The following is a 25,987-nucleotide window of genomic DNA, read 5'->3' as shown; positions in this document are numbered from 1 at the left end:
GAGAGTTCATTTAGTAGAGAAGAATTTATAGAAATATCTGAGTAACCGAAATACAAATACAACCTAAGAATACATTTCCATACACACTGAACAAAACAATTATTTTTGCAATTCAAGTGAACAAAAATTATTAGTCCAAACATAAAAGTCTGTTTTTATTTCAGGCAGTTGCATATACAAATAATTCATCCTGTTGATACTTACAACGTCTTAAAAATTTTCTAAAATCATAATTGAAATAGCAGTCAGAATATAATACCAAACAGAGTTGCAAATCACTTTTTGCTATGTTTTCATGGATAAGCATAAATTAAAAAGCACTGTGATTGGATATCAGAGCAGGGCATCCGACAAAAGACATATAATGGGTTTTTCTAATTCTATATTTAAATTTTGAACAGCAGTGATAAAGAGCATTCTTTGAATGTCAAATGTTGGACACTTTCTCCTGCACACGTTACAAGTTCATTTTCAATTACTATACTGAAAAGGAAATAAGATTTTAAGGTAGCTACAATAATGAGAAGTTAAGGATGTAGAAAATGTTTCACTTCAAACATTTTCTTTTTTTTTTTTTATTGCAAAAGTTTTACAATTACATTTTCACCCCTTTTTTCACCCCCCCACCTCCCTCCCCAAACTTCCCATCCACCCTAACCCTCCCTAACCCTCCCCCCCCAGACTTCCCTATTACATACTCATAACTAATAACACTAATATATAAACCTGAACCCATCCCTCCCCCTATATAATTTTTCCTCTTTGTCTCTTTACATAAAAATATTTCTAATACATTATTTTCAAATAAAAGCTATTTGATACTTTCTGGTTTGGTATTTGTTCTGAACATATTCTATCCACCTTTTCCATTCCCATTCATAAGTCTCTTGTGAACAATCTTTTAGATACGCTGAAATCTTCGCCATCTCTGCAAAGCTGGCCATCTTCAAAGTCCATTCCTCGATAGTAGGCAAAGCTTCATTCTTCCAATATTTACCTATCAACAATCTAGCTGCTGTTATCATATACAATATTAGTTTTATTTCACCCCGTGTAAAACCCTTAACTATACCCAATAAAAACAATTGTGGAGAAAATTGAATTTTTTTCTTCAAAACATTCTGCATGACCCACCAAATTTTTATCCAAAAAGCCTTAACTTTCCTACAGGTCCACCAAACATGATAATATGTAGCATCTACACAATCACATCTCCAACATTTTGGCTGAACATTAGGGTACATACATGACAACTTTTTAGGATCTAAATGCCATCTATAAAACATTTTATAAAAATTTTCTCTCAGGTTTTGCGACTGTGTAAATTTAACATTCTGAACCCAAATTTTTTCCCAAGTTTCCAGCATCACTGGTTCTTCAAAATTCTGTGCCCACTTAATCATACAATCTTTAACTAATTCCGTTTCTGAATCTCTTTCTAACAAAACATTATACAGCCTTTTAATATGCATTGGACCTTTCTCTCTTATATGTCTAACCAATTCTTCCTCATGCAACATAATACCAGTTTTTTGGTCCTCTTTCCATCTCATTTGTAATTGATTATATTGTAACCAGGTTAAATTAATCCCTTCGTCCAACAGTGTCTGCAATGTCTTCAGCTGCCATCTGCCCGCATCTGTAAAAAGAACCTCTTTGTATAAAAACCCCCCGAGTGACATTATATTTGTATTCCACAAGGTATGACCAAGATCCAGCCATAGCGGTATTTTATAATCCCATTTGAGTCGGTGCTTCTTCCAAACTCTCATCAAAGAATCTCTGAGTATATGACTTTTAAATACTTTATCAACTTTATCATCATAAAATAAATAAGCATGCCATCCAAATTCAAGATCAAAACTTTCTGCATTCAATATTCCAGCCTTTTTATTTCCAAACCAGTCACTTGTTAAAGTTAAAGCTGCTGCATCATAATATAACTGTAGGTTTGGGAGTTTAAGGCCTCCTCTTTCTGGAACATCTTGCATAATTTTCAATTTCACTCTCGGCTTTTTCTCGTTCCAGACAAACTTATTCACACCAGACTGCCAGACTTTCAGTTGTTTATCACTTTTAAGCACCGGAATCATTTGAAACAAAAACAGAAATCTTGGCAAAATATTCATCTTAACTGCTGCTATTCTTCCAAGTAAAGACAGTTGCAGCTTTTTCCAGGTCTCCATGTCTTTCTGAACCTCTCGCCACAACACCTCGTAATTATTTTGAAACAATTTCATATTTGATTCTGCAACCTGAATTCCAAGATATTTTACCTTAGGTACAATTTCAAAACCTGCCCTCCTTTCAAGCTCATGTTTACGATCTTGTGTCATATTCTTAACTATCATTTTAGTCTTTTTTGAGTTCAGTTTAAAACCTGAAACTCTACCATAGTCTTGTATAATGTCGTTCATCAGGATTATTGATTCCATTGGTTGTGATAGGGTAACAACCAGATCATCTGCAAATGCCTTTATTCTATAATCCTCTTGCCTTATCACTATACCTTTCAAGATTTTTGAGTCCCGTATTATATTTAGCAAGACTTCCAATGTTAATATAAATAAAAGTGGGGACAACGGACATCCCTGTCTTGTTCCTTTTTCAATTTTAAACTCTGTCGTCAAACTTCCATTAATAATAATCTGTGCTTTTTGCTCTTGATAAATTGCTGAAATCGCCTGTATAAATTGGTCCCCAAAGCCCATCTTTTTTAAAGTCTTTAGTAGAAAGTTCCAATCCACTCTATCAAAGGCTTTCTCCGCATCCAAGAAAACCAGCACTGCAGAAATCTGTTTATTCTTATCAAGATATTCCAATAAGTCTATTACTTGCCTTACATTATCCTTCATATATCTGCCCTCAATAAATCCCGCTTGGTCCTCATGAATCACTTTTTGAATTACTGGCATCAACCTGTTGGCTAATACCTTCGCATAAATTTTATAGTCTGTATTCAAAAGAGATATTGGTCTGTAGTTCTCTGGTTTTTTAGGACCAACTTGTTCCTTTGGTATCAAAGATATATAAGCAGTTGTCCAAGATGGGGGTATTTTACCCCCTTGTTGAATATTACAAAATAAATCTCTAAGTTGTTCCACCATTTCAGCTTGTAAAGTTTTGTAATACACTGCTGTCAAACCATCCGTGCCAGGCGCTTTAGCTGTTTTTAGCTGCTTAATTGCTGCTATTATCTCCTCCACTGTTATAGGGTAATTCATTCTTTCCTTTTGTTGATCAGTAATTTTTGTAATTCTCTTATCCTTTAAATATTTTTCTATAAGTCCATTCTGCACCTCTTCTTTGGCATATAATTTAGTATAATAATCCACAAAAGCTTCTTTAATTAATTTTTGTTGAAAAATTTCTTTCCCTCCAATGTCAATACTATCAATAGTCCGTATACTTTGTTTTTTCCTCAGTGTGTAAGCCAACCATCTGCCCGGTTTATTAGCATTGCAAAATGTATTATGCTTTGCGTATTGTAAACTTGTTGCAACTTGTTCCGCCATAAGCATTTGAAATTGGTCTTTCAAAAGTTTTATAGCACTTCTTATTCTTTCATCTGTTGGGTTTTTAATAAGTAACTGTTCCTTATTCTTTATTTCCATTTCCAACTCAGATCTTTTCTTTTGTCGGAACAGTCTGTGTTTAGAATTCATGTAGATAAGTACCCCTCTCATATAAGCTTTACTAGCGTCCCAAACAATTTCAATTGGGGTACCTTTATTCAAATTTATTTCAAAAAATTCTTTCAAATGCTTTTTAAGTTCTATTGTATTTTTTTCATATCTAAACAAATTCTCATTTAATCTCCAAGAACGTCTCTCAACCTTATCCATCTCAATTTCTATCCATACAGGGCTATGGTCAGTCAAAGTTCTTGGAAAAATCTTTGTTCTTTTTGTCTTAATAAGTAAATCATTTGACAACAGAATAAAATCAATCCTAGAAAAGGATCTATGTCTATCGGAAAAAAAAGTGTAATCCAATTCATTCGGATTATGTATTCTCCAAACATCTTTTAGTTCCATATCTTCTTTCATATCAAAAAAAGTCTGCGGTAGTCTAATTCTAGACTTTGCCAAGCTCTTTTTATCTAATTTAGAATCAATTACTCCATTCCAGTCTCCCATAAATAAAATAGATCTATAGTCCCATTGCAATATTTTAGTATGTAACATCTTGTAAAAACAATCCTGTTGTTGGTTAGGAGCATAAATTCCAATCAAAAGAATTTGACCATTTGCTGTAAGCAATTCAATTGCTACAAACCTACCATCTTGATCTACTTCTATAATTTTTGCTGTTAATTTTTTATTTACATAAATAACCACACCATTCTTTTTCTGCGAAGTTGAAGATATATAATGCACTCCTAATTTTGAATTTATCAAATATTTCTGATCTTGAGTTGTAATATGTGTTTCTTGTAAGCAAATTATATCATTATTAAATTGTTTCAAATATGTAAATATTTTCTTCCTTTTCTGTGCTGAATTCAACCCATTAACATTCCAAGATAGACACTTAAGGGTCATCGGCCTGTTTCTGGAGCGCAGAGCAAAATATTTGAAGTTCATCCAAAAGCTTCGATCTTGCTCTTCCCATAGCTCCACTCTCTTGTGGGGTACTCTTAGCTGCCATCTTGTCTTGTCTTTCCTGTTGTTGTTGTTGCTTTTGTTTAAGTAGCTTGGATTGAGCTCTAGTTATACGTTGATCTTTAACTTCAGTCAGCTGAATCAAATCCAAAATTGGAGAAGAATCCAGCAAGGGCTCACTCAGAAAACCTCCTTCTGCACCTTGCACATTTTCTAATTCTTGCTTGGGCTGTTCTTCCGACTGCCTCTCTTCACTCTCCTTAATCTCCAAAACTGTAGATGTACGTGGAGATGGTGTTCTTTCCTTAAGAATAGTACTATAAAAATGTTGTGCCTTCTCCACGGTATTCAATCGATATCCTTCTCCCTTATATCTAAAAATTATCCCAGCTGGTGCATCCCACCGGAAGGGTATCTGTAAGTCTTTCAGTTCCTTAACAAGAAAACCAAACTCTTTTCTAGCTTTCAGCATTTTAGGAGGTAATTCTTTAAAAATTACAAGTCGTGAGCCCCCCACTTCTACAGAGGTGTGAAAAGATTTTTGGAGGATTTCATTTCTAATTTCTCTCTCAGTAAAGTATATGACCACATCTCTAGGCAATTGTCTTTGTCTGGCCACCCAAGAGTTGACTCTGTAAATTTTATCTATTTTGTGAAATACCAAATCAGGGTTAACTTGTAAGATCTTAGCCAGGGCTTCAGAGCAAACTTGTCTCAAATCCTGTCTCTCCTCCTCTCGAATTCCCCGAAGCCGTATGGCAAATTCCATCGCCCGGAATTGTATCATGACAATCTCATCTTCAATTCTCTGCATTTTATTATCAGCTTCTTCAATTTTATAGTCATTATCTTTCATCCTAACATTAACTTCTAATTTGAGTTCTTCAACTTTAAAATCAACTTTCCCAATAAAATTTGCCAGGCCAGACGCCACTTCTGATATTTTTTGGGTCACCATATTTTGATTCTGCTTCACCATATCTTTAACTTCATTAATTTCCTGCAGAAATTCCTCATGTGATTTTTGAAGTTTATGATCTATTTCCTGTTGAGATTCTTGAAATTTTTCATCCAAAGTTTTAGCAATAAAGTCTTTTAAATCTCCCACATCAAGTTCTTTTTTCTGAGTTTGTAGTTGTTGAGCAGGGGGAAGTTGCGTTTGATGTTTGTGTGTGGGGGATCCCCCCCCTGATGCCTTCCCTTCCTGCTTCTTTGAAGCCATTGTGCCACGTAGGCTAATTTTTCTAGAGAGGAAAGTTCTTTTTTCCTTTCCCTCTTCCACAAAAGCTTCTAAAAAAGTCCCCCAAATTTAGTCAAATAAAACTGAAGTAAAGCAAAGTCAAATTTTAGCAAAAAGAAATGTTTTCCTTTAGGTAAGACAACTTTGTAGCAACTTTTCAACTTTGTAGCAAAGCAGAGAGGCTTCACAAATTCACTTTCACTAGCTCGTTAACTCAAGCGCTGGACGCCATATTTTTTCCAAATCACTTTCACTCGCTCACTTTCTCTTGATTTAAAAAGTCAATAAAGCACTAATACTTGCAATTTTCAGGTTTCTGGATTCAAGTTGGTATTTCCGCTATTTGTTAGAATTAGTTCCTCTCACTTTAAGAGTTTGCTGCTGTCGGCTTGTTCTGCTGAAGGCAGAATCGTCCCACGCCGCCCGGAGTCTCCGCAGGTTGGAAGGGAGCCGCTCCTGTTTTCACCCCCAGAAACAATTCCCTGGGGGGGTTACAGGGGCTCAACCTGTGCCCTGCTGTCTCTGCTCCTGCAATCTTCAAGATTTCGGAGTTTTCGAGCCGCTCCTCGTTCGCGGGGCGGCTCTACAGGCGGCGGGGCTGGCGGTCTTAGAAAATCACCGCCGTCGCCGAAGCTCGCAAACCGGAAGTCCCCACTTCAAACATTTTCAACACTAAAAAAGCTGATATAAACATTTTAGGAACATTTCAACCTTGAAACTATTTCAGAAATCTTGAAATATGGAAACATCATGAAGTTTCATTCTCCAAGCATTTCAGAACAAAACATTTTGCGCACTTTTAATGAAAACAAATAGTTCTGAGTAATGCTAAATTTAACATACTAATTATTAAGGCCTTGTTCATATTTCTCTTAGACCTGACATTGTGTACTAATTTATTCTTACTACATATCTTTATATATCTATTATATATTGATTTATTTTCTTTAAATCAGGAAGCAACAAGAAAGTGAATTACATAGTAACCCTTCATTCAATTCTAGGGAATTTAAAATTCAATCTGATTGGTGCACTGACATGTTTTGAAATAGGAAGAGCAAGATTTCTTACAGTAGTCATAAATATTTTGCATTTAATATTGTTATGAATCTGCTCTCTTACACAATGTATGACATATCATCCTGGATCATTTAGACAACATTCTTTGTAAAAATTGAAACAACTAAGAAGCACCAGGTAGTTAGAATAGAATAGAATATTTTATTAGCCAAGTGTGACGAGACACAAGGAATTTGTCTCTGGTGCAATAGCTCTCCATGTACATGCAAAGCAACAGAATCATCATTGTCGCAATACCAATAATAGGGCGGAGTAAAGAAGATAAGAAGGATAAATGATAATACTACAGCCATACTATATGGGTAAATATACACAGATATTAGATAACACTATGAGAATTAGGTGTTCAGCAGACTGACAGCATGAGGTAAATAACTGTCCCTGTGATTAGTTGTTTTGGCATGCAGTGGATTGTAATGCAATCCTGAAGGGAGGAGTTGAAGCAATTTATGTCCAGGGAGGTGTTGAAGCAATTTTACACCCCCCCCCCAATTTATGAGGGATCTGTAGATATCTTCTCAGTACTCCTCCTGACCCATGCAATAATAAAGGTCTTCTACTTCCTTCAATATTGTCAAATGGCTATCAATGGACCACCAACTGCTTACCCACCCATGGTTGATTGCCTTAGATGTATTTACCCCCAACATTATGCAAGTTGTGTATATCTATATTTTGATTATGGAAGAATATCTCTTAGCTGTTATACAAAAGGGATAACTGTTCAAAGTCTTTGAAATGTTCACCTTATTGTTTTTGTACAAGTTGAAATTTTTTCCAATGGGGCCTGTACACAGGATAGTCTAATGAGCCTTCAACACACCTGAATCTGATGCTTCCAAGAGGTGTCAGTCTTTAACTGATACAATCTACAGAACAATAGATTTGGAAAGCACTAAGCTGGGAAAAACTCATCTATCAGCTGGGTATATTATTAACTCATGCTAATAAAACATAACTGCCTTTTTAATGTATTGCTGGCAGATACTGTAAATCCACATTTTATTTTTTAAACTCCAGTACAAACACTAGTCAAGCTAAAATGAAAAAGTATACAAAACAACAACAATAGTAAGTAGTTTACATGTTTAAATAACCATATTTGGTGTATGAAACAGCTGCAAAATTTTTATTTAATCCCGATTTAGTATATTTGCACATTCAACTTGTATATGGAATTTACTTTTATTTTAAACAGCATATCTCACCTGTAGCAATTCAAAATAGTGGAGACAGTGATAAACAGGAACTAACATGAGACGTGGTAGGACATATTGTACTGCTTCTTTAAAGCCATCAGCAATTGACTGAAGGGAAAAAAAGTAAGTCTAGTTTCAATGATTGTCATAGGAAGAAGAGACAAAATACTAAAAATTATACTGTGAGCTACCTAGAAGCTATGAGAGGATGACATACCATGCATGTTTTGTGAAAAAGATAGATAGATAGATGATAGATAGATAGATAAACATCCTCCATACAGGCTATCCTAACATTAAAAGCCTTTAGGAAAATTTATTGCATCTAGTAGGATGGGAAGAAGGTTTTATGAACATTTCAACAAACTAAACCTTTCAAACCACAGATTACCCAGATTTTGTCATCTCTGAAGTCTCTCTAGAACAGGAGTCCCCAACACCCAGGCCGTGGCCCATTACCGGGCCATGGCCTATTTGGAACTGGGTCATGCAAAAGGCAGGCTAGTGTGCGCATGCCGCTCCACTTGCACATGCAGTGCCCAAAAGGCTTCTTTTCTCTTGTGTGAATGGAGCTACACATGCATCTGTGTGCACCAGCCTGCTGCTTGTGCAGCCCAGTTCCCCTCTCTCACCTGTCGGGCTGCCAAGCTGCCTACTCCCGGTGCTCCAAAAGGAGAGTGACGAGAGCAGAGGCTGAATGGGACAAGCACATGCCACTCAGCTTCGCTGACTCACCAAGGCAGCCTGTGCAGGACACCAAATACACTTTGGTGCGTTGGGCAGCCTCAATGAGTCTGAAGGAGCATGAGACTGCACCCCCAAAGGCTTCTCTTCTTTTCTTCTTTTGCTAATGGATGAAAGGCTTTGGGGGGAACAATCTCACACTGCTTCAGGCCTTCCATCCCTTTGCAAAAGCTTTTGGCATGGAGAAGCCTGTAGGAGGGCCATGGCCTATTCGGAACTGGGCCACACGAGAGGCGGGCCAGTACGTGAGCGCAGGTCTACTTGTGCAAGCAATGCCCCAAAGGGCTTCCATCCTCTCTTGTGTGAGTGCCACAAAGCTTTAAGACTACTGCTCTAGAGATTCTATGGAATACTCATTGTCTAAGGAAAGAACTTAGTTCAGTAACAGATATATAATTAAACGGTAAAGACCAAATCAATCATTGTGATGTTAACTAAAGAATCATGGTAAGTTATGGACAGCCAATGTTTGCTTGTCAGACAATACCACAATTGAGAAAACAATATAGCCCATTGAAGACCATGAACTTTATAAATCATAGATATAATCTATACCCATAGCCAAAGCAGCTATATGGCAGTATAGGCAATCTTCAACTGAAGGAAGGGGAAAAAAATCTTTATTAGACCAATGAAAATTATTAATTGCAAGCTTTCAAAAATTCTTCATTAGACAGAAGAGCTGAAATCCAGAAAAGAAGAGGTGGAAAGTGGCACAGCAGACTAAAGCACTGTTATTAACATCAGCTGTCTGCAATTACTGCAAGTTCAAATCTCACCATGCTCAAGGTTGACTCAGCCTTCCATCCTTTCTAAGGTAGGTAAAATGAGGACCCAGATTGTGGGGGCAATAAGCTGACTTTGTATAAATATACAAAAGTATGAAGGCTATTGCTTAACGCAGTGTAAGCCACCCTGAGTCTCCAGAGAAGGGCGGCATATAAATCAATTTTTTTAAAAAAAGTCTAATTTTTTGTATTACGTCTGTGTCTGTGTAAATGGTGGTGCTTAAAAGTTTGTTAATCCTTTTGAATGTTCAATATTTCTGCATAAATATTATTTTAATAATAAAATATTATTTAAAACATATATTTTCCACACTACTTTATCCTAGAACAAAGAGAACCCAATTAAATTAACGAGTCAAAAATATTATACTTGTTTATTATTTATTGAGGAAAAAGATCCAAAGCAACATATATGCATGTGGCAAGATATATGAACCGCTAGGATTATGAGTTCATTTGAAGGGGAAATTAGAATCAGATGTTTTAATCAATAGAATGATAATCAGGTGGGCAGTCCTGTCTTAAAGAACAGAATTCTGGGAATTCAATATCAAATCTGATCTTTACAAAGCAGGTATGTGGAAGCGTGTCAAGGCTTGAACAAAGGAGGTTTCTGAAAACAGTTGCTCGCAAGGCAGAAAAAGGTTATAAAACTATTTACACAGGCAGATTGTGTACATATGGGGGCAATTTAATGCTATTTTTACCCTTCCTAGGAGTGATTGAACAAGATCACACTGAACAAGGTATTTAATACATCATGAGGTCTCAAAGAATCCAGGTAATATCTAAGGAATTAAAAACCTCTCTTCTAATGGCAAATGCCAGGGTTCATGAAACCATCATCAGGACAACAGTGAACAACACTGGTGGGCCTGGCACGGTTATAAGGAGAAAGCCACTACTCTCCAAAAAGAATACTTCTGTCCATCTACAGTTTTGACCTACCAACGTTGCAAATTTACAATTTTAGCAATACAGGTGGAAAATGATGAGGGTTGGAATTCAACAATATGCAGATTCTATAATTTAAATTATTCTATCAAGATTGTTAACATATGAGAGAGATTTTTTCTGTTTTATTTTTATATTAGAACTTTCATATCTGTATATATACCTGGAAGTGTAAGGCCACAGCAGGTTTAGCCATTACATTATTAAAATGTTCTTGATATTGTGGTGAAAGAATTTCCTGTGATAAGGTTTCATATGGGTCAAAGGCTTGTTCCTAAAAAAATAGAATAAGCATTGTAAAATATGTGATTTAGAGAAATTACTAATTACATAAGAGAAGTTTTAATTGTTCTACTTTTACCTATTTAATGGAATATCATCTATCCAACTTGGATAATGAAGTGCAATTCAAATTAGATGTTACTAATTTTTCATTTTTTTTTTTTTTTAAAAAAGGGTATCTAAATCACTCAAGCATCATCCAATTGGACGAATATATAGCAAGGATAATTTTATCCGAACACATTTAAACACTATACAACTGTAAGTATAGTATATAAAACACAAATAACTAGAAATCTTTCATCTGAAAATGAATCCAGTGATAATTTCAAACACCCAGCCAGCATACATATCGGTTCATCTTAACAACATGCTATAGTTTAGAAATCAAAATGACTATGCAACTGATGTACTTGATATACAATTACATAGTCTAACAGTTCTCCTATTTAGTTCCTGTTTTTCCATTAGCTAAGTGTGAATTGACAAATCACAGTTGGAAAATTCATCAAATTGTTTTTAGAGCAAGCCATTAAATATCAGAAAATTCTAGTTACTGAAAACTAGGAAATGGAGAAATGAATTTATTGTTAAAGGGAAGAAAGAAGGGCAATGCAAGGGCATTTCTATAAACAAACCATGTTTTAATATTATTCCAAAACTGAGTTACACCAGATTTTATCAAGATCTGGTTGTTTAAGTTAATATTTATGTTTAATTGATCTTGTGTTTAATTAAGCCTGAAAATATCTCTTAGGGGATATTAACAAACTTTCCAAAGAACTGCTCTACGTATCATAGTTTTAAGAAAATGATTAAATCAGCAAAAACTTTTGAAGTAGAAAGGCAAACTATTAGTATTTTCTAATAAATTACAGAAAAGGAAGCTGTGACCACATACTGTATGATATATTCTGCAACAATCCAGTACTTCAGAAAGAGTACAAGCCATTTCATCATTGTTTTCTGCAAGAATATTTTGTTATCACGTGTGACAAAAGAAACCACTACAGTAACTTACCAATTATTAAAGCATTACTTTGACATTCTTTAATTGCTAATAAGCTGAGAAAACATGATACCTGAAATAGTACTTTTCCCATTTAAGATATTGTATAATTAACTTTGTATTTTTAAATTCAGACACTGGAGGAACTCATAATGAATAAGTACCGTATTTTCCGGCGTATAAGACGACTGGGCATATAAGACGACCCCCGACTTTTCCTGTTAAAATATAGTGTTTGGGCTATACTCACCGTATAAGACTACCCCTCTTCCAACGCACACCAAATAAAAATTAAAAAACATCAACTGGCTCACCCACAATGTAAAAGCAGCTGTGCTAGACCCAAAATGGCTCCTGCAACAAGCAGGAACCTCACACAGCCACAAAAAGCCCCCAAAAACAACTTTCACACTTTACACACACACAACACAACACGCTCACCCACAATGTAAAAGCAGCTGTGCTAGACCCAAAATGGCTCCTGCAACAAGCAGGAACCTCACACAGCCACAAAAAGCCCAAAAAAACAACTTTCACACTTTACACATACACAACACAATACAATTGGCTCACCCACAATGTAAAAGCAGCTGTGCTAGACCCAAAATGGCCCCTGAAAAAAGCAGGAACCTCACAGAGCCACAAAAAGCCCAAAAAAAACAACTTTCACACTTTACACACACAAAATTCCACATACAGCTTTGTGAGATTTTGTGTGTTTGTGTAGTTAGAGTGAAACACTACAGAAACACACTAAATCTCAGAAAGCTGCACAAATATTATTTTATTTTTATTTTTATATGAAAACTAAATTTAAAACTTCCTAAACTTTAAATGGCTAGGTCTAAAAAAGAACAACTAAAAAAAAACCCAATTAACTATTTTTTTTAAAGCTTCCAAAGGGGAAAAAAAACTTACCCAATAGAACAGGGGTCTCCAACCTTGGCAACTTTAAGACTTGTAGACTTCAACTCCCAGAATTCCTCAACCAGCTTTGTTTTGCTGGCTGAGGAATTCCGGGAGTTGAAGTCCACAACTCCTGCCTGCTTGATTGCAGGCAGGGAGTGGCTTGCTGATGGAATGGATTCAGGCAAGCGAAGCAAGGCAAGTGTTGCGACTAGCAGCTAAGGTAAGCAAGCTGGAGGGGGAAAACTTTTTTCCTTTTACAGGGCTCTGGCGATCCCAGCTGAGTTGCCTGATTAGCAGGCAACTCAGCTGGGATCGTCAGAGCTTGGATCGATGGCTCTGGCAATCCCAGCTGCGTTGCCTGATTGGCAGGCAACTCAGCTGGGATCGTCAGAGCTTGCAGAGCCATGTAAAAGGAAAAAAGTTTTTTTCTTTTACATGGCTCTGGCATCCCAGCTGAGTTGCCTGATTAGCAGGCAAAGCTGGGATCGTCAGAGCTTGGATCGCCAGAGCCATTTAAGGCTCGTCAGAATCTTTTGGGCTGGTCTGCCTGGTTACAGGAGAACGACACCCGGCGTATAAAGACGACCCCTGACTTTTGAGAAGATTTTCATGTGTTAAAAAGTCGTCTTATACGCCGAAAAATACGGTAGGCTTTCAAAGAAAAAGACTTTTTAGGTTTGCCCACCATGTATATTCTTCAAGTCTGTATTCCCAATTATAAAAAAAGTTTTATAATAAATGTATTATATGCCTGCACTTTAATAGGCTAATTATATATTTGTAGGTAGAGAGGGAAATAGAGTAATCCTCCATAGCAGAAAAAATTCATTCTTATCCCCCCCCACGAAAAATCTGAATTAATCATGCCCCACTGAATAATAAATGGAACAGCACTGCTAACTCACTTCTGCTAGATCTTCAAAACAACTGCCAACCAGGGGATGAGGACTACTTTCATCAGTCATTTCAACTGTGTCCTCAATTAATCCCAAGAGTTTCACTGTCAATTCATGGATATCTGTGATGTTGCTGAATATCATGTCAATATCCTGAGGGGAAAAAAATCCATTCTGAATGTGTATCTTTTTACATTTGTTTTAAATATTCTGCTATTTGATTAAAAATTGATACAAGAGTTTAAATTAAACCAAAAGATTAAAAAAGATTTTGTATCATTTTAGACCAGTTTATTCTCAATTTTAGCAACATTAAGATGTCTGAACTTCAACTCCCAGAATTGGCTGGAGAATTTGGGGAGCTGAAGTATAGGTATTTGAATGTTGGTAAGTCAAATCTAAAGAATTTTAGACTTGATGAATTATTTTATATAGTCTCTTTTTCTACACAAACTTCTGATCTGTTATAAAATGCTTGCCCCGGCTACTGTTCTTTAAACAGACGTTTATGGAAAAAGTGGCATTTTACATAAGAAGTCCAGTTCTTTTGAATGGAAAGCATTCACAGAGCTGAACTTCTCCATGTATTGTGCTACCAAGTCTCAAAATACCTTTAAAAGACTTGCAGTTGTAACAGTATATGGCAAGATTTCAATTCTAATTTTTATGCATTATTTATGATTTATTTTAATTGCTGCATCAGAATAAAGTAATTCATTTTGATTCCCTGAAGAAACAATTTGTTTGCATTTTTGAAAAATAACACTTTTTAAAAAAAGAGAAACTAGAAAACTAACATGCAATAAAGCAGATTTTAGTTACCTGTTGCTCATTAAAATAAGATTTCAAAAGGGGGAAGTTTTTACCATAATTAAATTTATTTCAAAGCACACAACAAATGGCTAATTTGGCAAAGGACTGACTTACATTGGGCATAAACAGCTTTTTGTTAGATAGAAAAGCTTCTCGAAATACTTTTATGATCAAATTCAGCTCCCGCAGATACTGTCTTTCATCTGCAATTTCAGTCCTGACAAGATCATAGTAATTAAGTTCACCAGAAGAAGAAGGCTCTTCCTCACATAAGGAAATCAAACCAATGTCATCTTGATCAAACATATCCATTAACACCTAAATAGAGAAGAGATATTTTACACATGAGCAAATATTTTATAAACCAATATGAAGTTATGGCCTTTTTGATAAATTACTGAATTCAATATTTTATTGACTAATAAATTAATAATGCAATTTTTTGAGAGAAGTGTCATAATTTCTTTGAGTACATGTTATTGACACAGAAATGTAATTTAAAGCTGCTCTATAACAAAGATACTATTTATGGCAAGATGAAATAGCAAGAAGAATACCCAACAACTATATAATTGAGCTGAAATATTTACATACATTTGGGATTTCCATAGAACCTCACCTTATCAGCACACATGGATACTTTAATGTCCTGTTGGGAAATCTCAAAATGTCGTATGTTGAAAACATAATTGCCAGCCAATTTTAAGATGTCAGCAGAGATGTATTCCAGGACAGCCACAATGTAAAGAGACATGTGATAATCTATTTTATAACCAAGAACCTCCTGAAAATTAACACAAAAGAATATGTATAAAATCCCATTTATTATGCTTTTATCTGAGCAAAGTCAGACAGCTGGGTACCACAAGGATACTTACATGCAAGGCTACACAACATGAGATACTTGAAAAAGATGTCTCTGATTCCCTCCTCAAAACCACCCAAATCCTTTGTAATTTTGGCAGTTTTAAGAGAGATTCTTGCAAACTATTATGAAAATGATAATCTTTTTTTAGAGGAAATATTCTGATATCATGCAAGTTCACTTGATGACACCTAGGCCCCGCAATAATGTTACTTCACGATGGAAAGGGCATAAAGGATACACACTTTAACTTGGAGTCAATGATCCTGCAGAACATACACAAGCCTCCAAAAAGAGAAGCATAACCTCCATGGATAAGATTCTACATACTATTGTCAGGCTGGTGCCATTCTGGGTTTCTTTTTACCCACAACTAGAAATGGTATTTCTTTCTCTGCTTGAATCTTTCCCCCTTTTCTAACCACAGGACACACACTTTTCTTTCAAGAAAGAGTATATTTTTTTGCATGTCTAATTATATTCTGCTATTTCACAATTCATATTTTTCAGGGAAGAGCATTTTAGCGAAGGACAGGAGAAGAAATTATTAAATTTAGCAGATTAAAAATGTCATATTAAATCACCAATATTTTTGTCCCAGCATACCTTTAATAAAGGATGTATTTTGTCCACTGGCAGCAGGAGAGGATTTCTTCGTTTTCGCTTCTCGATAGCTGACTGTGCATCTGCGATTGCCCACTTATCAATTGGATGAGGAAATGTCTTTTGAACACGTTCCTGTCCAAGTGCAAAAAAACCCATCTATCAAATTCTCAATAAAAAAAGAGAGCCAGACTCCTTTCTTTAAATTTTGCTAGAATAAATCATTTATTTATCTGAGTATTTTTTTCCCTTCCAAACAACAGCCATGCAGCACTGCATTGACTCAGAATACTTTTCAAAATATTATTTTAATTTTCTGATGGAGTGAAAAACAGCATAATGCATAGGAACTGAACACACCATTAGGAATTAAGAATAAAGATTCTCAGTTACAAACTTTCCATAAGTTTATTTGCAATAACGATGCAATTTCTCTTGTATGCTTTAATGTAGAAGAGCATTATAGGTAGTCCTTGACTTACAACCACAACTGGGACCAAACTCTTGATCGTTGAGTGAAGCGGTTGCTAAGCAAGATGTCCATCTGACCACTTTGCTCCATGACTGCAATCCCATTCTCTCAGTTGTGGCATTAAGCTATCAAGGTATTAAGAGCCATTGTGGCACAGTGATTAGAATGCAGTATTGCAGATTGATTCTGCTGACTGCCAACTGCCAGAAGTTCAGCAATCTGAATCTCACCAGCTCAAAGTTGAACTCAGCCTTCCATCCCTCCAGTAGAATGAAGACTCAGATTGTTGGGGCAATATGCTGACTCTGTAAACTGCTTAGAGAGGGCGGTAAAGCACTGTGAAGCCGTATATAAGTCTAAGTCCTATTGCTATTGCGCAGGTCATTAAGCAATTCTACAGTAGTCCCTCAGGGGATGGGGCAGGCCTTGGGAGATTCAGCACCCACCAGCATATGAAAGTTGCCAGGGCTGGGAGGGCCAGGCCCTCTTCTTGCCCCATCATGCCCAAGTCCACTTATCTTTGCCTTTTTCTGTAATTAAGGAGGCGGGCATAATGGGGCAAGGAGAGGGCCTGGGTCTTCTGGCTGTGGTGGGCTGGGAGAGGGCCATGGGGTGGAGAAAAGAGAACCCTGGGGAGGTTGGGAGAAGTAGCCAGTGAGCAGAATGAGGCCACCAGGACCATAGCAGCTTTTTATGAACTGGTGGGTAGCTGGAAGATTAAGAGATAGTTAGGTGAGGGGAAGTTGCAGTGTCCCTGCAATGGTAAAGGCAGGTACACTACTAAGTGCCAAATTTTAATCATGTGACCAAGGGGGCACTGTAACAGCTATAACTTTGGACATCAGTCATAACTCTCTTTGTTCAGCACCAATTTTGAACACTAACAGAATGAACCATCCATTTAGTGACCATTCAATGTTGCAACAGCACTACAACTTACTTATAACCATTTTTCACATTTACAACCGTTTTAGCACCTCTATGGTCAAATGATCAACATTTGGAGTTTCGGACGCTTGGCAACCGGCATGTATTTATGACAGTTGCAGTGTCCCAGGGTCATGTGATCACCTTTTGTCACCTTCTGGCAAGCAAAGTCCATGGGAAAGCCAGATTCACTTAACTACTGTATTACTAACATGACAACTGCAGTGATTCACTTAACAACTGTGGCAAGAAAAGTCGTAAAATGGGGCAAAATTCACTTAACAACTGTCTTCAATTGTGGTCATAAGTTAAGGACTTCCTTTAAAGGTCTACTGTCAGTAACTAACTCTCTAAACTATCTCTCTAAAAATAACATTTTGATGGTTTTATATTATGTACAATAGCTTATACCAGATAATATTGATCAGTATATCTACATACCAATTTTAAAATTCTGCCTATTTCATGATCTACGTTATTAGATTAGAGAAGTAATACTCTATTGCATGATTTAATTTGTTGAATTTTTGAGTTCCTCTTTTTATACTAACATTGTTTTGTGAGGAAACACCTGCTTTTCCCGCCCTCACATATACTGCATTCATACCTCTACATCTTGAAATGTCCGTGGCTGTGCAATGCATAACTTATTTAACAGTTGAAGAATTAGTTCCTCAATGTAAAAGAGGGAATCTTCCTTGGCTGAAAGGTTGGGATGGACTTGCTGCTGAACCTGCAGAAAGATACATTTGTTATGTTCAATCAGAAGACAAATTAATGAGTGCAGATATACTGATAACCATATCATATCTCTTATAATTTTAAAAGACTAATTTTTCTTAGTGCTCCACAATAAAATGTCCAATAATGAATATTTATATAGAAGAATACAGGTAAGCTTTTATTTCATTAACTAATAACTTAGTGTTACCATCTTCTGTAATTGTTCAAAGCCTTGGTATGTGAAAGGGAATGGAAAAAATGCTGCTAAATTTAGAACTGTGAATCATGCAGAAATATTTTTACCCAGTACTTTCTTGCAATTCCCTCATTCTGGAAAACACCCTCTTAGATGACTAAATTTCTGAAGATATAGGGCTTTCAGAAGTCTATCAACCAAACAAATGTATGCATGCATACATATTCACCCTAGTTGAAATAAGTTATTTTGAACTTGTATTAAAATTAATTTAGCGGTTATTTATAACATTCCTCACAAACCCTGAGAAGTTGCAGTTATTTATAACTTTCTTCACAAACTTTGAAAAGCTGATTCAGGTACATAATCAGAAAGTAGAAATACAAAGTAGCCTTCCCTAGGGATAGCATGTCATACTTACAGAAGAGTACTAAAAAAAAGCCATTCCTGAATCACTCATTATATTAGCCATATCAGCATATGAGAGTACTTAAGAGTAGGTCTCTAATGAAAAGGTTCCAATGCGAATATGAGAGAAAAAGACACCCCTCTGACCCAAAGCCATAGAGGACTTAACAGGTTATAATCCTGACATAATATGATCATCTCCCATAACTAGTCATGACCTTTGACACCATGTTCTTCACTAAAATATGTTTCTGAATCTTCTTCAAGGAGAACTGCACATAAAATGTATTGCAATAATCAATTAACTTCTCCCCCCCAAAAAATTTTCTACTCATAACTTATTTCATTGTGTTCCATGCCAAATATTTGCATGGGATTTTTTTGATTATCTTTCTCTAACAATTTGCACCTAATAGCAATAAGGAGCTACAGGGCTTCAAGACTATAAAAGGCTCCTGCAAGGAGTAGAATGCTTGTGTATAACCAGGTTCAAAAGACAAGTCCTGATAGTTTACACCACAAAATATGTACACACAGAACAAATATAAAACCCTGTAAATACTAAAGATAAGCAGTTTCTAATGAATTATTTAAGTGATGAAAGGTTAAAAATAAATGAAATAAATAACTTTATTGTCATTGTACGTGTATACACAGTATACCCATATAACAAAATTCACTTAACACCCAAAGACCAGGTCCAACACACATAACAATCCCCAAACACACTCCCACCCACTGCAATTCTCCACCCCGAACCACCCAAACATCCATACAACAGACCAAGTAATACTGTCCAACAGCTCACTGATAGTGGCCCTTTAGTTCATTGTTGAATGCAATTATAGCTCTGGGATAAAAACTATTCAGAAAATGAAAGCATAGTATTAAAAAGATGTCCTTTAGTTAATTTCAATTCCTGTTGACAGCCTCCAAATACTTTTCTTGGCTAAGTTAGGAAAGTGGCTTCCCACTGTCGCCTTCTGGGATGTTATTTCCACTCGACCAAGAGAAAGCTATTTTCATTTATTGCCAAGAAAACTGCTGGATGTTCCATCACTTGGAGTTGAGACTAACTCAAACATTCCTTTACCTTTTTAATTTAGTGATATGTGTCCAATTCAATTACTTTCTCTCTCCCCGTTAATTTTTTGAAGTTACAGTAAAAAAAAAGTAAATCTTCTTACATACAAACTTATATTGTAACTGAGAAAAAAAATGGACAAACATTTGTCCATTTAGCTCTATAACAAAAATAGCAGACAGATGAAAGATAATCCAGGAAAAACAGTTTTTGTCTGTTACATCAAATGATTTTTTCAGTAACCATAAATCTTCATAAAATTTATGGAAGGGTTAAGGTTCTGTATTTTTTTCATGGAGAGAAATAACATTTGTATAATACAAATTGTAATAAATTTAAAATGATCAGAATAGCAAGTAACTTCTCACTTAAATTATTGTTTTGGTATCTCTCATATACTAAGCTAAGTCCAAAGTATTGCTCTTGAAGAATAACATGTTCTTTGAAATCTGCCAGGCTTGCCCATTTTATTTTAAAAAATTCTTTTAATTAAAAAAATGAATGGAAAGCATGTTGCAAAGCAAAGTATCAGCCTCAAACATAACTTATATTTCCATAATTTCTCTGAGTATTTGGAGGCATCCTTAGGGAAAAAAGTATGTGTACACACATAAATATATATATACAAATGTACGTATCTACCAGTAACAACAAAGCATTCAATTTATCTTCTTTGCAAAGAACCAAAATATCATGAAATTATTTTGTGACAGTGCCTATGACATCTTCTCAACATTCTAAATATGCTCACTTGCCATTAAATATGGAGATGGGGGGAGAGGGATGTATACCCAAAGTATAAATGATGGTTTACAAATTACAATACAATTACAATTTGTGGACAAAATAAATTAGGCCAAAATATATATCTGGGTTCACATACAGTGTTAAGCACTTAACTTGATTTACTAAGCAATCCACAAATGATTGAGTACACAAAGTACACTAAGCCATAAAGTATGTGTTATAGACTCATGGATTCATGCAACATAATAAATCAAATAAATCCATTATGTCTTAGTTCAGCACACGAACTAGGTCAAAGAAAAATGCTTATATAGTTCTCCTGCTTGTCTTTTTCTGAGTTTTGAAAACTATTCAAAAAAGAAATAGATACTGCTAATGGTACAATTAGAATCACATCATGACTTCTTAATACAGGAAAGCTCCATCTCAGTTCAAGCACAAAACTCTTGTGCTTTTCCTGAAATGTAATACTATGTTACAAAAATCAAACTATACTAAACAATACAAGACAATCAAGGCATTCCTCAGTTTCTTAGACGAAAGGCAGATTCTGTGACTAGATTTTGACTGGTAACAAATACCCTAGATATGGAAGGATAAAAAAATTGGTATGTGTACTGACAGATAAGTCAATGACTCAGATTACTAATTCATTCACCATGCTAGGCTTACTATGAATCCATCAGAGCAAAAGGACTCATTCTTGTTGAGTCAAAAACAAATACACAAATCACATTACATTGTCTGGACCAGCATCGTACCTAGACTGAATTCTTTATTCAAACAATAGTCAACATCATGCAGTACAAACACCTCAAATTCTGCAGTTTGTGTCTCCCTTTCATATCTTTATAGTGTGTTTGAGTATGCCTACTATATTTGCAGTTTCCATACACATACAAATCTACTCAACTTCCTTTCTTACATAAAAATTTACAGGACCATGATGATCAATATGATCACAATATCAATGTGCATACAGAAGAGGTAAATAAAAGGCAGGAAGTGTGTCTATACAAGGAGCCAATAAAGAATAATATAGAATGATCTGTGTAATTGTATAGAAAAACATCTGAATCTTTTGGCAGTTCCATGTAAAAAGAACATACAACATACAGTTACTGTAATCTTCCTCAACAAGCTGCCCAGGTCCTGGATTACAATTTATATTATGCCAGCAAGAATGCTCGGTAAGATAATTTAATAATCTGAAAAGGATCTGAGTTAAGAGATGTTGAGTTACAAGGTTAGTATATACAAGAAAAAAAATCACATTATCACAATTTATGAATTTATGTCCACTTTCTCTATTAACTCTGCCTGTCACAAACTGGTTGAGAAGCACCTCAATTGTGATCATGTGACTGCAGGATTCTGCAATGGTCATAACTGTGAAGATCGACAGGAGAGGTTTTTTTAGTGTCATCGTAATTTCAGTCACTCCATGAAGTAGTCGGTAAGCAAGGATTACCTGCATTATATTATTTGTTCATTGTTAGAAACAATGAACTCCAGGAGTTTTTAGTCAATGTACAGAACAGTCTATTTTTTCCCCACAGCAATAATGCACATTAGTGAGAAACTCCACTGCAAGCAACTGAATTCAGTTATCCCCAATTTGCAATTACAAGATGGGCAGGTCCTAGAAGTAAAAATCAGAGGGACCCTGCCGACATAGACTCAAAGTCCTTGGAAGTAAGGCAGCACACAAGTTTCATTATCAACAAGTAAGAAAGTTTTTCTTGGGAAAGCATTAGGGAATTTCCACACAGCCACAGCTTCCCTCTTATAACCCTGCAGATAAGTCCTTGGGTTTTACTGACGTTGAACTCCAGGAACTCACAACGAATATTCTCACAAGAACCTTGTGAGGTAAGGCGGCTTTGAGCTGAGGCGGCCGACCGACCCCAAAGCCCCTCAGTCTACTCGCACGATACAGAGCAGGCTCTGAAGCCCTACATCACACCTGCAACGCAATATACGTTGTGAGAAATAGGTGGCGGAAAAAGAAAGCTCCTCAGCAGGATCTCCTGGCGCCTGAGGGGCCACGGAGAGCATTTGGTTTAGGCAGGGCAGCTTTATGGAGAGGTTAAAGGGGGCGTGCCCTGACGGGGGCGGCTCCCTAAGGCACGGAAAGGGACCCTTCGCGTGAGGTAAACTGAAGCACGCCGAACGGGGGGGGGAGCAGGGGAGGGAGGGAGCGAGAGCACTTTGCCGACTGACAAGAGGAAAGATCCCGCTGTCCGGGAGACGCCTGGCAACGGAGGCGGGCAGGCGGACGGAGGGGGGGTGGCGGTTGCTCCGCAGCTCCCCACCTTGAAGGACCGCGTGCGAGAGCGCGCGCCCGCATTGACAGGACGCCGCCGCCGCCAGGAGGGACTGACCTTACGCAGGGCCGGCACGAGGAGCCCCCGCCATTTCTGCCCGTTCTCCTCGCTGAGGAACTCGTAGGGGGGCGGCTGAGGCGGCTGCATAGCCCCTCTTCTTCCTCCCGCGCCTTGGGATGGGATGACGGGGGAGGGGCACCGAGCTGTTTCCAACTGCTCCCCGGCCCTGCCCGCAGGCCCGGCCAACGGCGGTCACATCCGCGTCTCCCAAGCCGCCGGCCCCGCCGCAAGCCGCAGCAGGCGCCGCCGCCGCCGCCGCTCCACTTTCCCAAGCCTGGGCCGCGGCTGCCTCGGTCTCACGAGCACTGCGCAAACGCAGAGGCCGGCCTAAAGCAACCGGGCCAGGGTCCAGTTGCGCTCTCTAGCGGCCCGGGAAGAGGACCGGAGGAAGAGGGAGTCGGCCTGTCGGGCAAGTGCCAATGGGAAAAGAAGGCGGGCCCCTTCGGATACTCAATGGAGGTGGGGCCGCCGGCTTGCCTTGCTTTTCCCTCAGGATGGCTTTTTGCTCGACAGTCGCTCAAGTGAAGTGCGGGCGGAGAGCGATCGTAGTACCAGGAAGGCCGAGGCTAGTAAGAAATAGGAGGCTTCGTGGTTAGGCGGCCCTTCGCGCTTTGATACCAAAAGCTGCCTAATCCTTTGCCGCCCTCTCCTTCGATCGAGCTTCTCCTAAAATCACCCTCGGGTACCTTCCAGAGATACTCCCCCAATCTCCTTTCCGTTACTTATGTTGCCAGAGTATTGTGGACCGTTGAAGTTCACCACATTTACCATCTCCGTTGCCAATCCATATCTATTTCAAGTCAAGGGGAGGAGGGGGACAGGAGTACTTCCAGACTTACAAGATTCTGTTTAATGTAACCTTACAATAACGTAGAATTAATTCATCAGGTTGGGTTTCCCGATTGCTCTATCCTACCCTGTAAGGCTGAAAGCACTTCCCCTTCCCCATCTAATCCTTTACAGCCCCCAAAGGAGGGACTCTTCTGAGCCTCTTGCCCCAATCACATTCCTGCTGTTGGCTAAACTGCCTTTTAATCCCCTTGCCCTGGCTTCCAAGGTCATTCCCACATATCAGAAATTGGCTAGAGGTTGAGCCAGGATGGGAGCATCATCCCCTATCCCTCTCCTGCTAGACATGATCCAAAATTGTACCCAATGCTGTTTCTATCCCATGTCTAGGTCTGAATCCTGAAAGAAAGGAGTCCAACTAATGGCTTCAGCCAGAGTCCACTAAGGCTGCTGCATGACCACCTTCCTCACAACAGCCCCTAAAAAAATTGCCCAGTATGGTAGGATCTAGTGATTCTTGAGGGGAGTGTGAACCAATCCTTCCTTAAGAGTCAATCTCCTCTCTCAAGGATGCATTGAAATATTTTAATCTTTCTACAATTTTGATAACGTAGACTCCAGGTATAATTCTGATGGGCAGTGACACTAGGCTGGTGGAGTCCAGGAGGAAAGGGTTCTCTGTTGTGACTCCTCCCCTATGGAACATCTTATCCACCATTCTGTCCTTTCACAGGACCCTGAAGATCTGGCTCTGCCAGATGGCCTTGGTCCTTAATGGGGGAACATCACATTGGAGGCAATTGTTGAATTAATAGGTAATGAATGCCATCTCTCTCGCTGAACTGCATCTCATAATTCCTAGCCAAGAAATGAAGTTGGTAAAGGCTGTCAGAAAATCTGGTGAAAGGAAATTATTAAACAATCAGTTTTGCACTTTACAAACCGATTGTTTTCAACAATTTTCTAAAATATTTCCTTAAAGCAACACTTAAGAATTCGTTAAAGGAAATTATTATTACTTACCTTTTTGTAAAATCACTTCTTTAGAAGGCAGTAAGAAGAATAGTTGAGGCTTCAGTTGCTGCCCTTGAATGGCAAAAGTGAACTCTATTCCTAGTTCTAAAGGCTTGGACTTAGAATCTTGTTTAACTATAAGATAAATGATTGGAGCACAGTGTGCAGTGATGTCACAGACCATTTATGATGCTTGTAGAACAAAGGCAGTTGGCCTAAGAACTGGAAACCATCATCAGACAAATTACTTGCTAACTCCTTAATCTAGAACTAGTATTTTGACATAAAAGGCCATGATTCCAACTGGCTGTAAATAAGAAATACGCACTCAACAAAGATTTATCACCACCTAGAAAATGGTTCAACTTACATCCAAGTCACAGTCCTAATGAAAAGAATTAATCGTTATGAAGTGGGATCAGAAAAGGTAGCACTTATGTTTCTTTTACATGTAGCTTTTTAAAAGAAAACAGCTTGGTTCAGAAGGGAGATTTGGCTTGCTGATGCTGCAAAAGCTGGTACCTCAGGACCTCAGAATTAATTTAGCAAATTTGCTAAAAGAAAAGTTGAGTGATTTTGAAATCGTACTTGCCCAGATAAATCCTGGGAATGAGGAAATACTCAATTTGGAGAATCTGGAACCTACTTCTAACACAAATGAGGATTATACTCAGATCAGTCACTATCAGAAAAGTGGATATTCTGTGCAAGTAATGGAACAAAAACCTAGAAAGGTTTCTGAAAAAAATGTGGTGGACAAGACTCTGCAAACAGATAGCAAAGTAAGCATTTTTAGACGAAAAGAAATAATGGATGAAAGTGAGCAGACAAATATTTCTGCAAGGACAAGTAGTGTAACACCTCTTAAGAAACAATTACAGTCCAACAGCCCTCAACTCCAAGACCAAGAATCCTATTGTAATAATCAGCCTGTTGCTTGCCAGCCTTTACAAACCCCAAAGTCTTTTCAAGAGGGCTTTGAACAGGAGATTATTTTTCCTGAAGAGACAGAAATAAAAAAAGCTTGTGTGCAAGATGGAACCAAACAAGTAGAAAAGTATGATAGTCAGCAAATAAAGACACAAGTCACACACCATGGTAGCCAAGATATAAATAGATTGGAATCTCAGCACAGCAGCAAGCAAGCCATTTGTGTTCCAAATCTACCAAACAAAACATTTTCTCAGGGACAGCCTTTGAACAAAGAAAGGACTTGTATTTGTGAAAGAACAAGTCAGAGGATATCTAGCTATC

The 25,987-nt window shown here is 37.5% G+C and overlaps 1 protein-coding gene across 1 annotated transcript in view; it reads right to left on the bottom strand.

The window, feature by feature from the left end:
- The window catches only part of SOS2 (SOS Ras/Rho guanine nucleotide exchange factor 2), a 45,487-nt gene extending 22,446 nt beyond the window's left edge, over positions 1–23,041 (bottom strand). Inside the window, exons 1-8 of the mRNA XM_070943088.1 lie at positions 22,928–23,041; positions 17,993–18,118; positions 15,990–16,121; positions 15,138–15,302; positions 14,633–14,836; positions 13,715–13,858; positions 10,773–10,883; positions 8,133–8,231 (exon numbers count right to left, since the gene is read on the bottom strand). Of these exons, the coding sequence (XP_070799189.1) occupies positions 8,133–8,231; positions 10,773–10,883; positions 13,715–13,858; positions 14,633–14,836; positions 15,138–15,302; positions 15,990–16,121; positions 17,993–18,118; positions 22,928–23,017 (1,071 nt within the window). The 5' untranslated portion in view covers positions 23,018–23,041. The remainder of the gene's footprint in view (positions 1–8,132; positions 8,232–10,772; positions 10,884–13,714; positions 13,859–14,632; positions 14,837–15,137; positions 15,303–15,989; positions 16,122–17,992; positions 18,119–22,927) is intronic.
- Positions 23,042–25,987: the final 2,946 nt, after the last annotated feature.

Source organism: Pituophis catenifer, unplaced genomic scaffold (genome assembly GCF_029215685.1).
Source record: "Pituophis catenifer annectens isolate HBS135680 unplaced genomic scaffold, rPitCat1.0.hap2 SCAF_1, whole genome shotgun sequence".
Classification (NCBI taxonomy): Eukaryota; Metazoa; Chordata; class Lepidosauria; order Squamata; family Colubridae; genus Pituophis; species Pituophis catenifer.
This window is presented reverse-complemented; position numbering and strand designations above follow the sequence as displayed.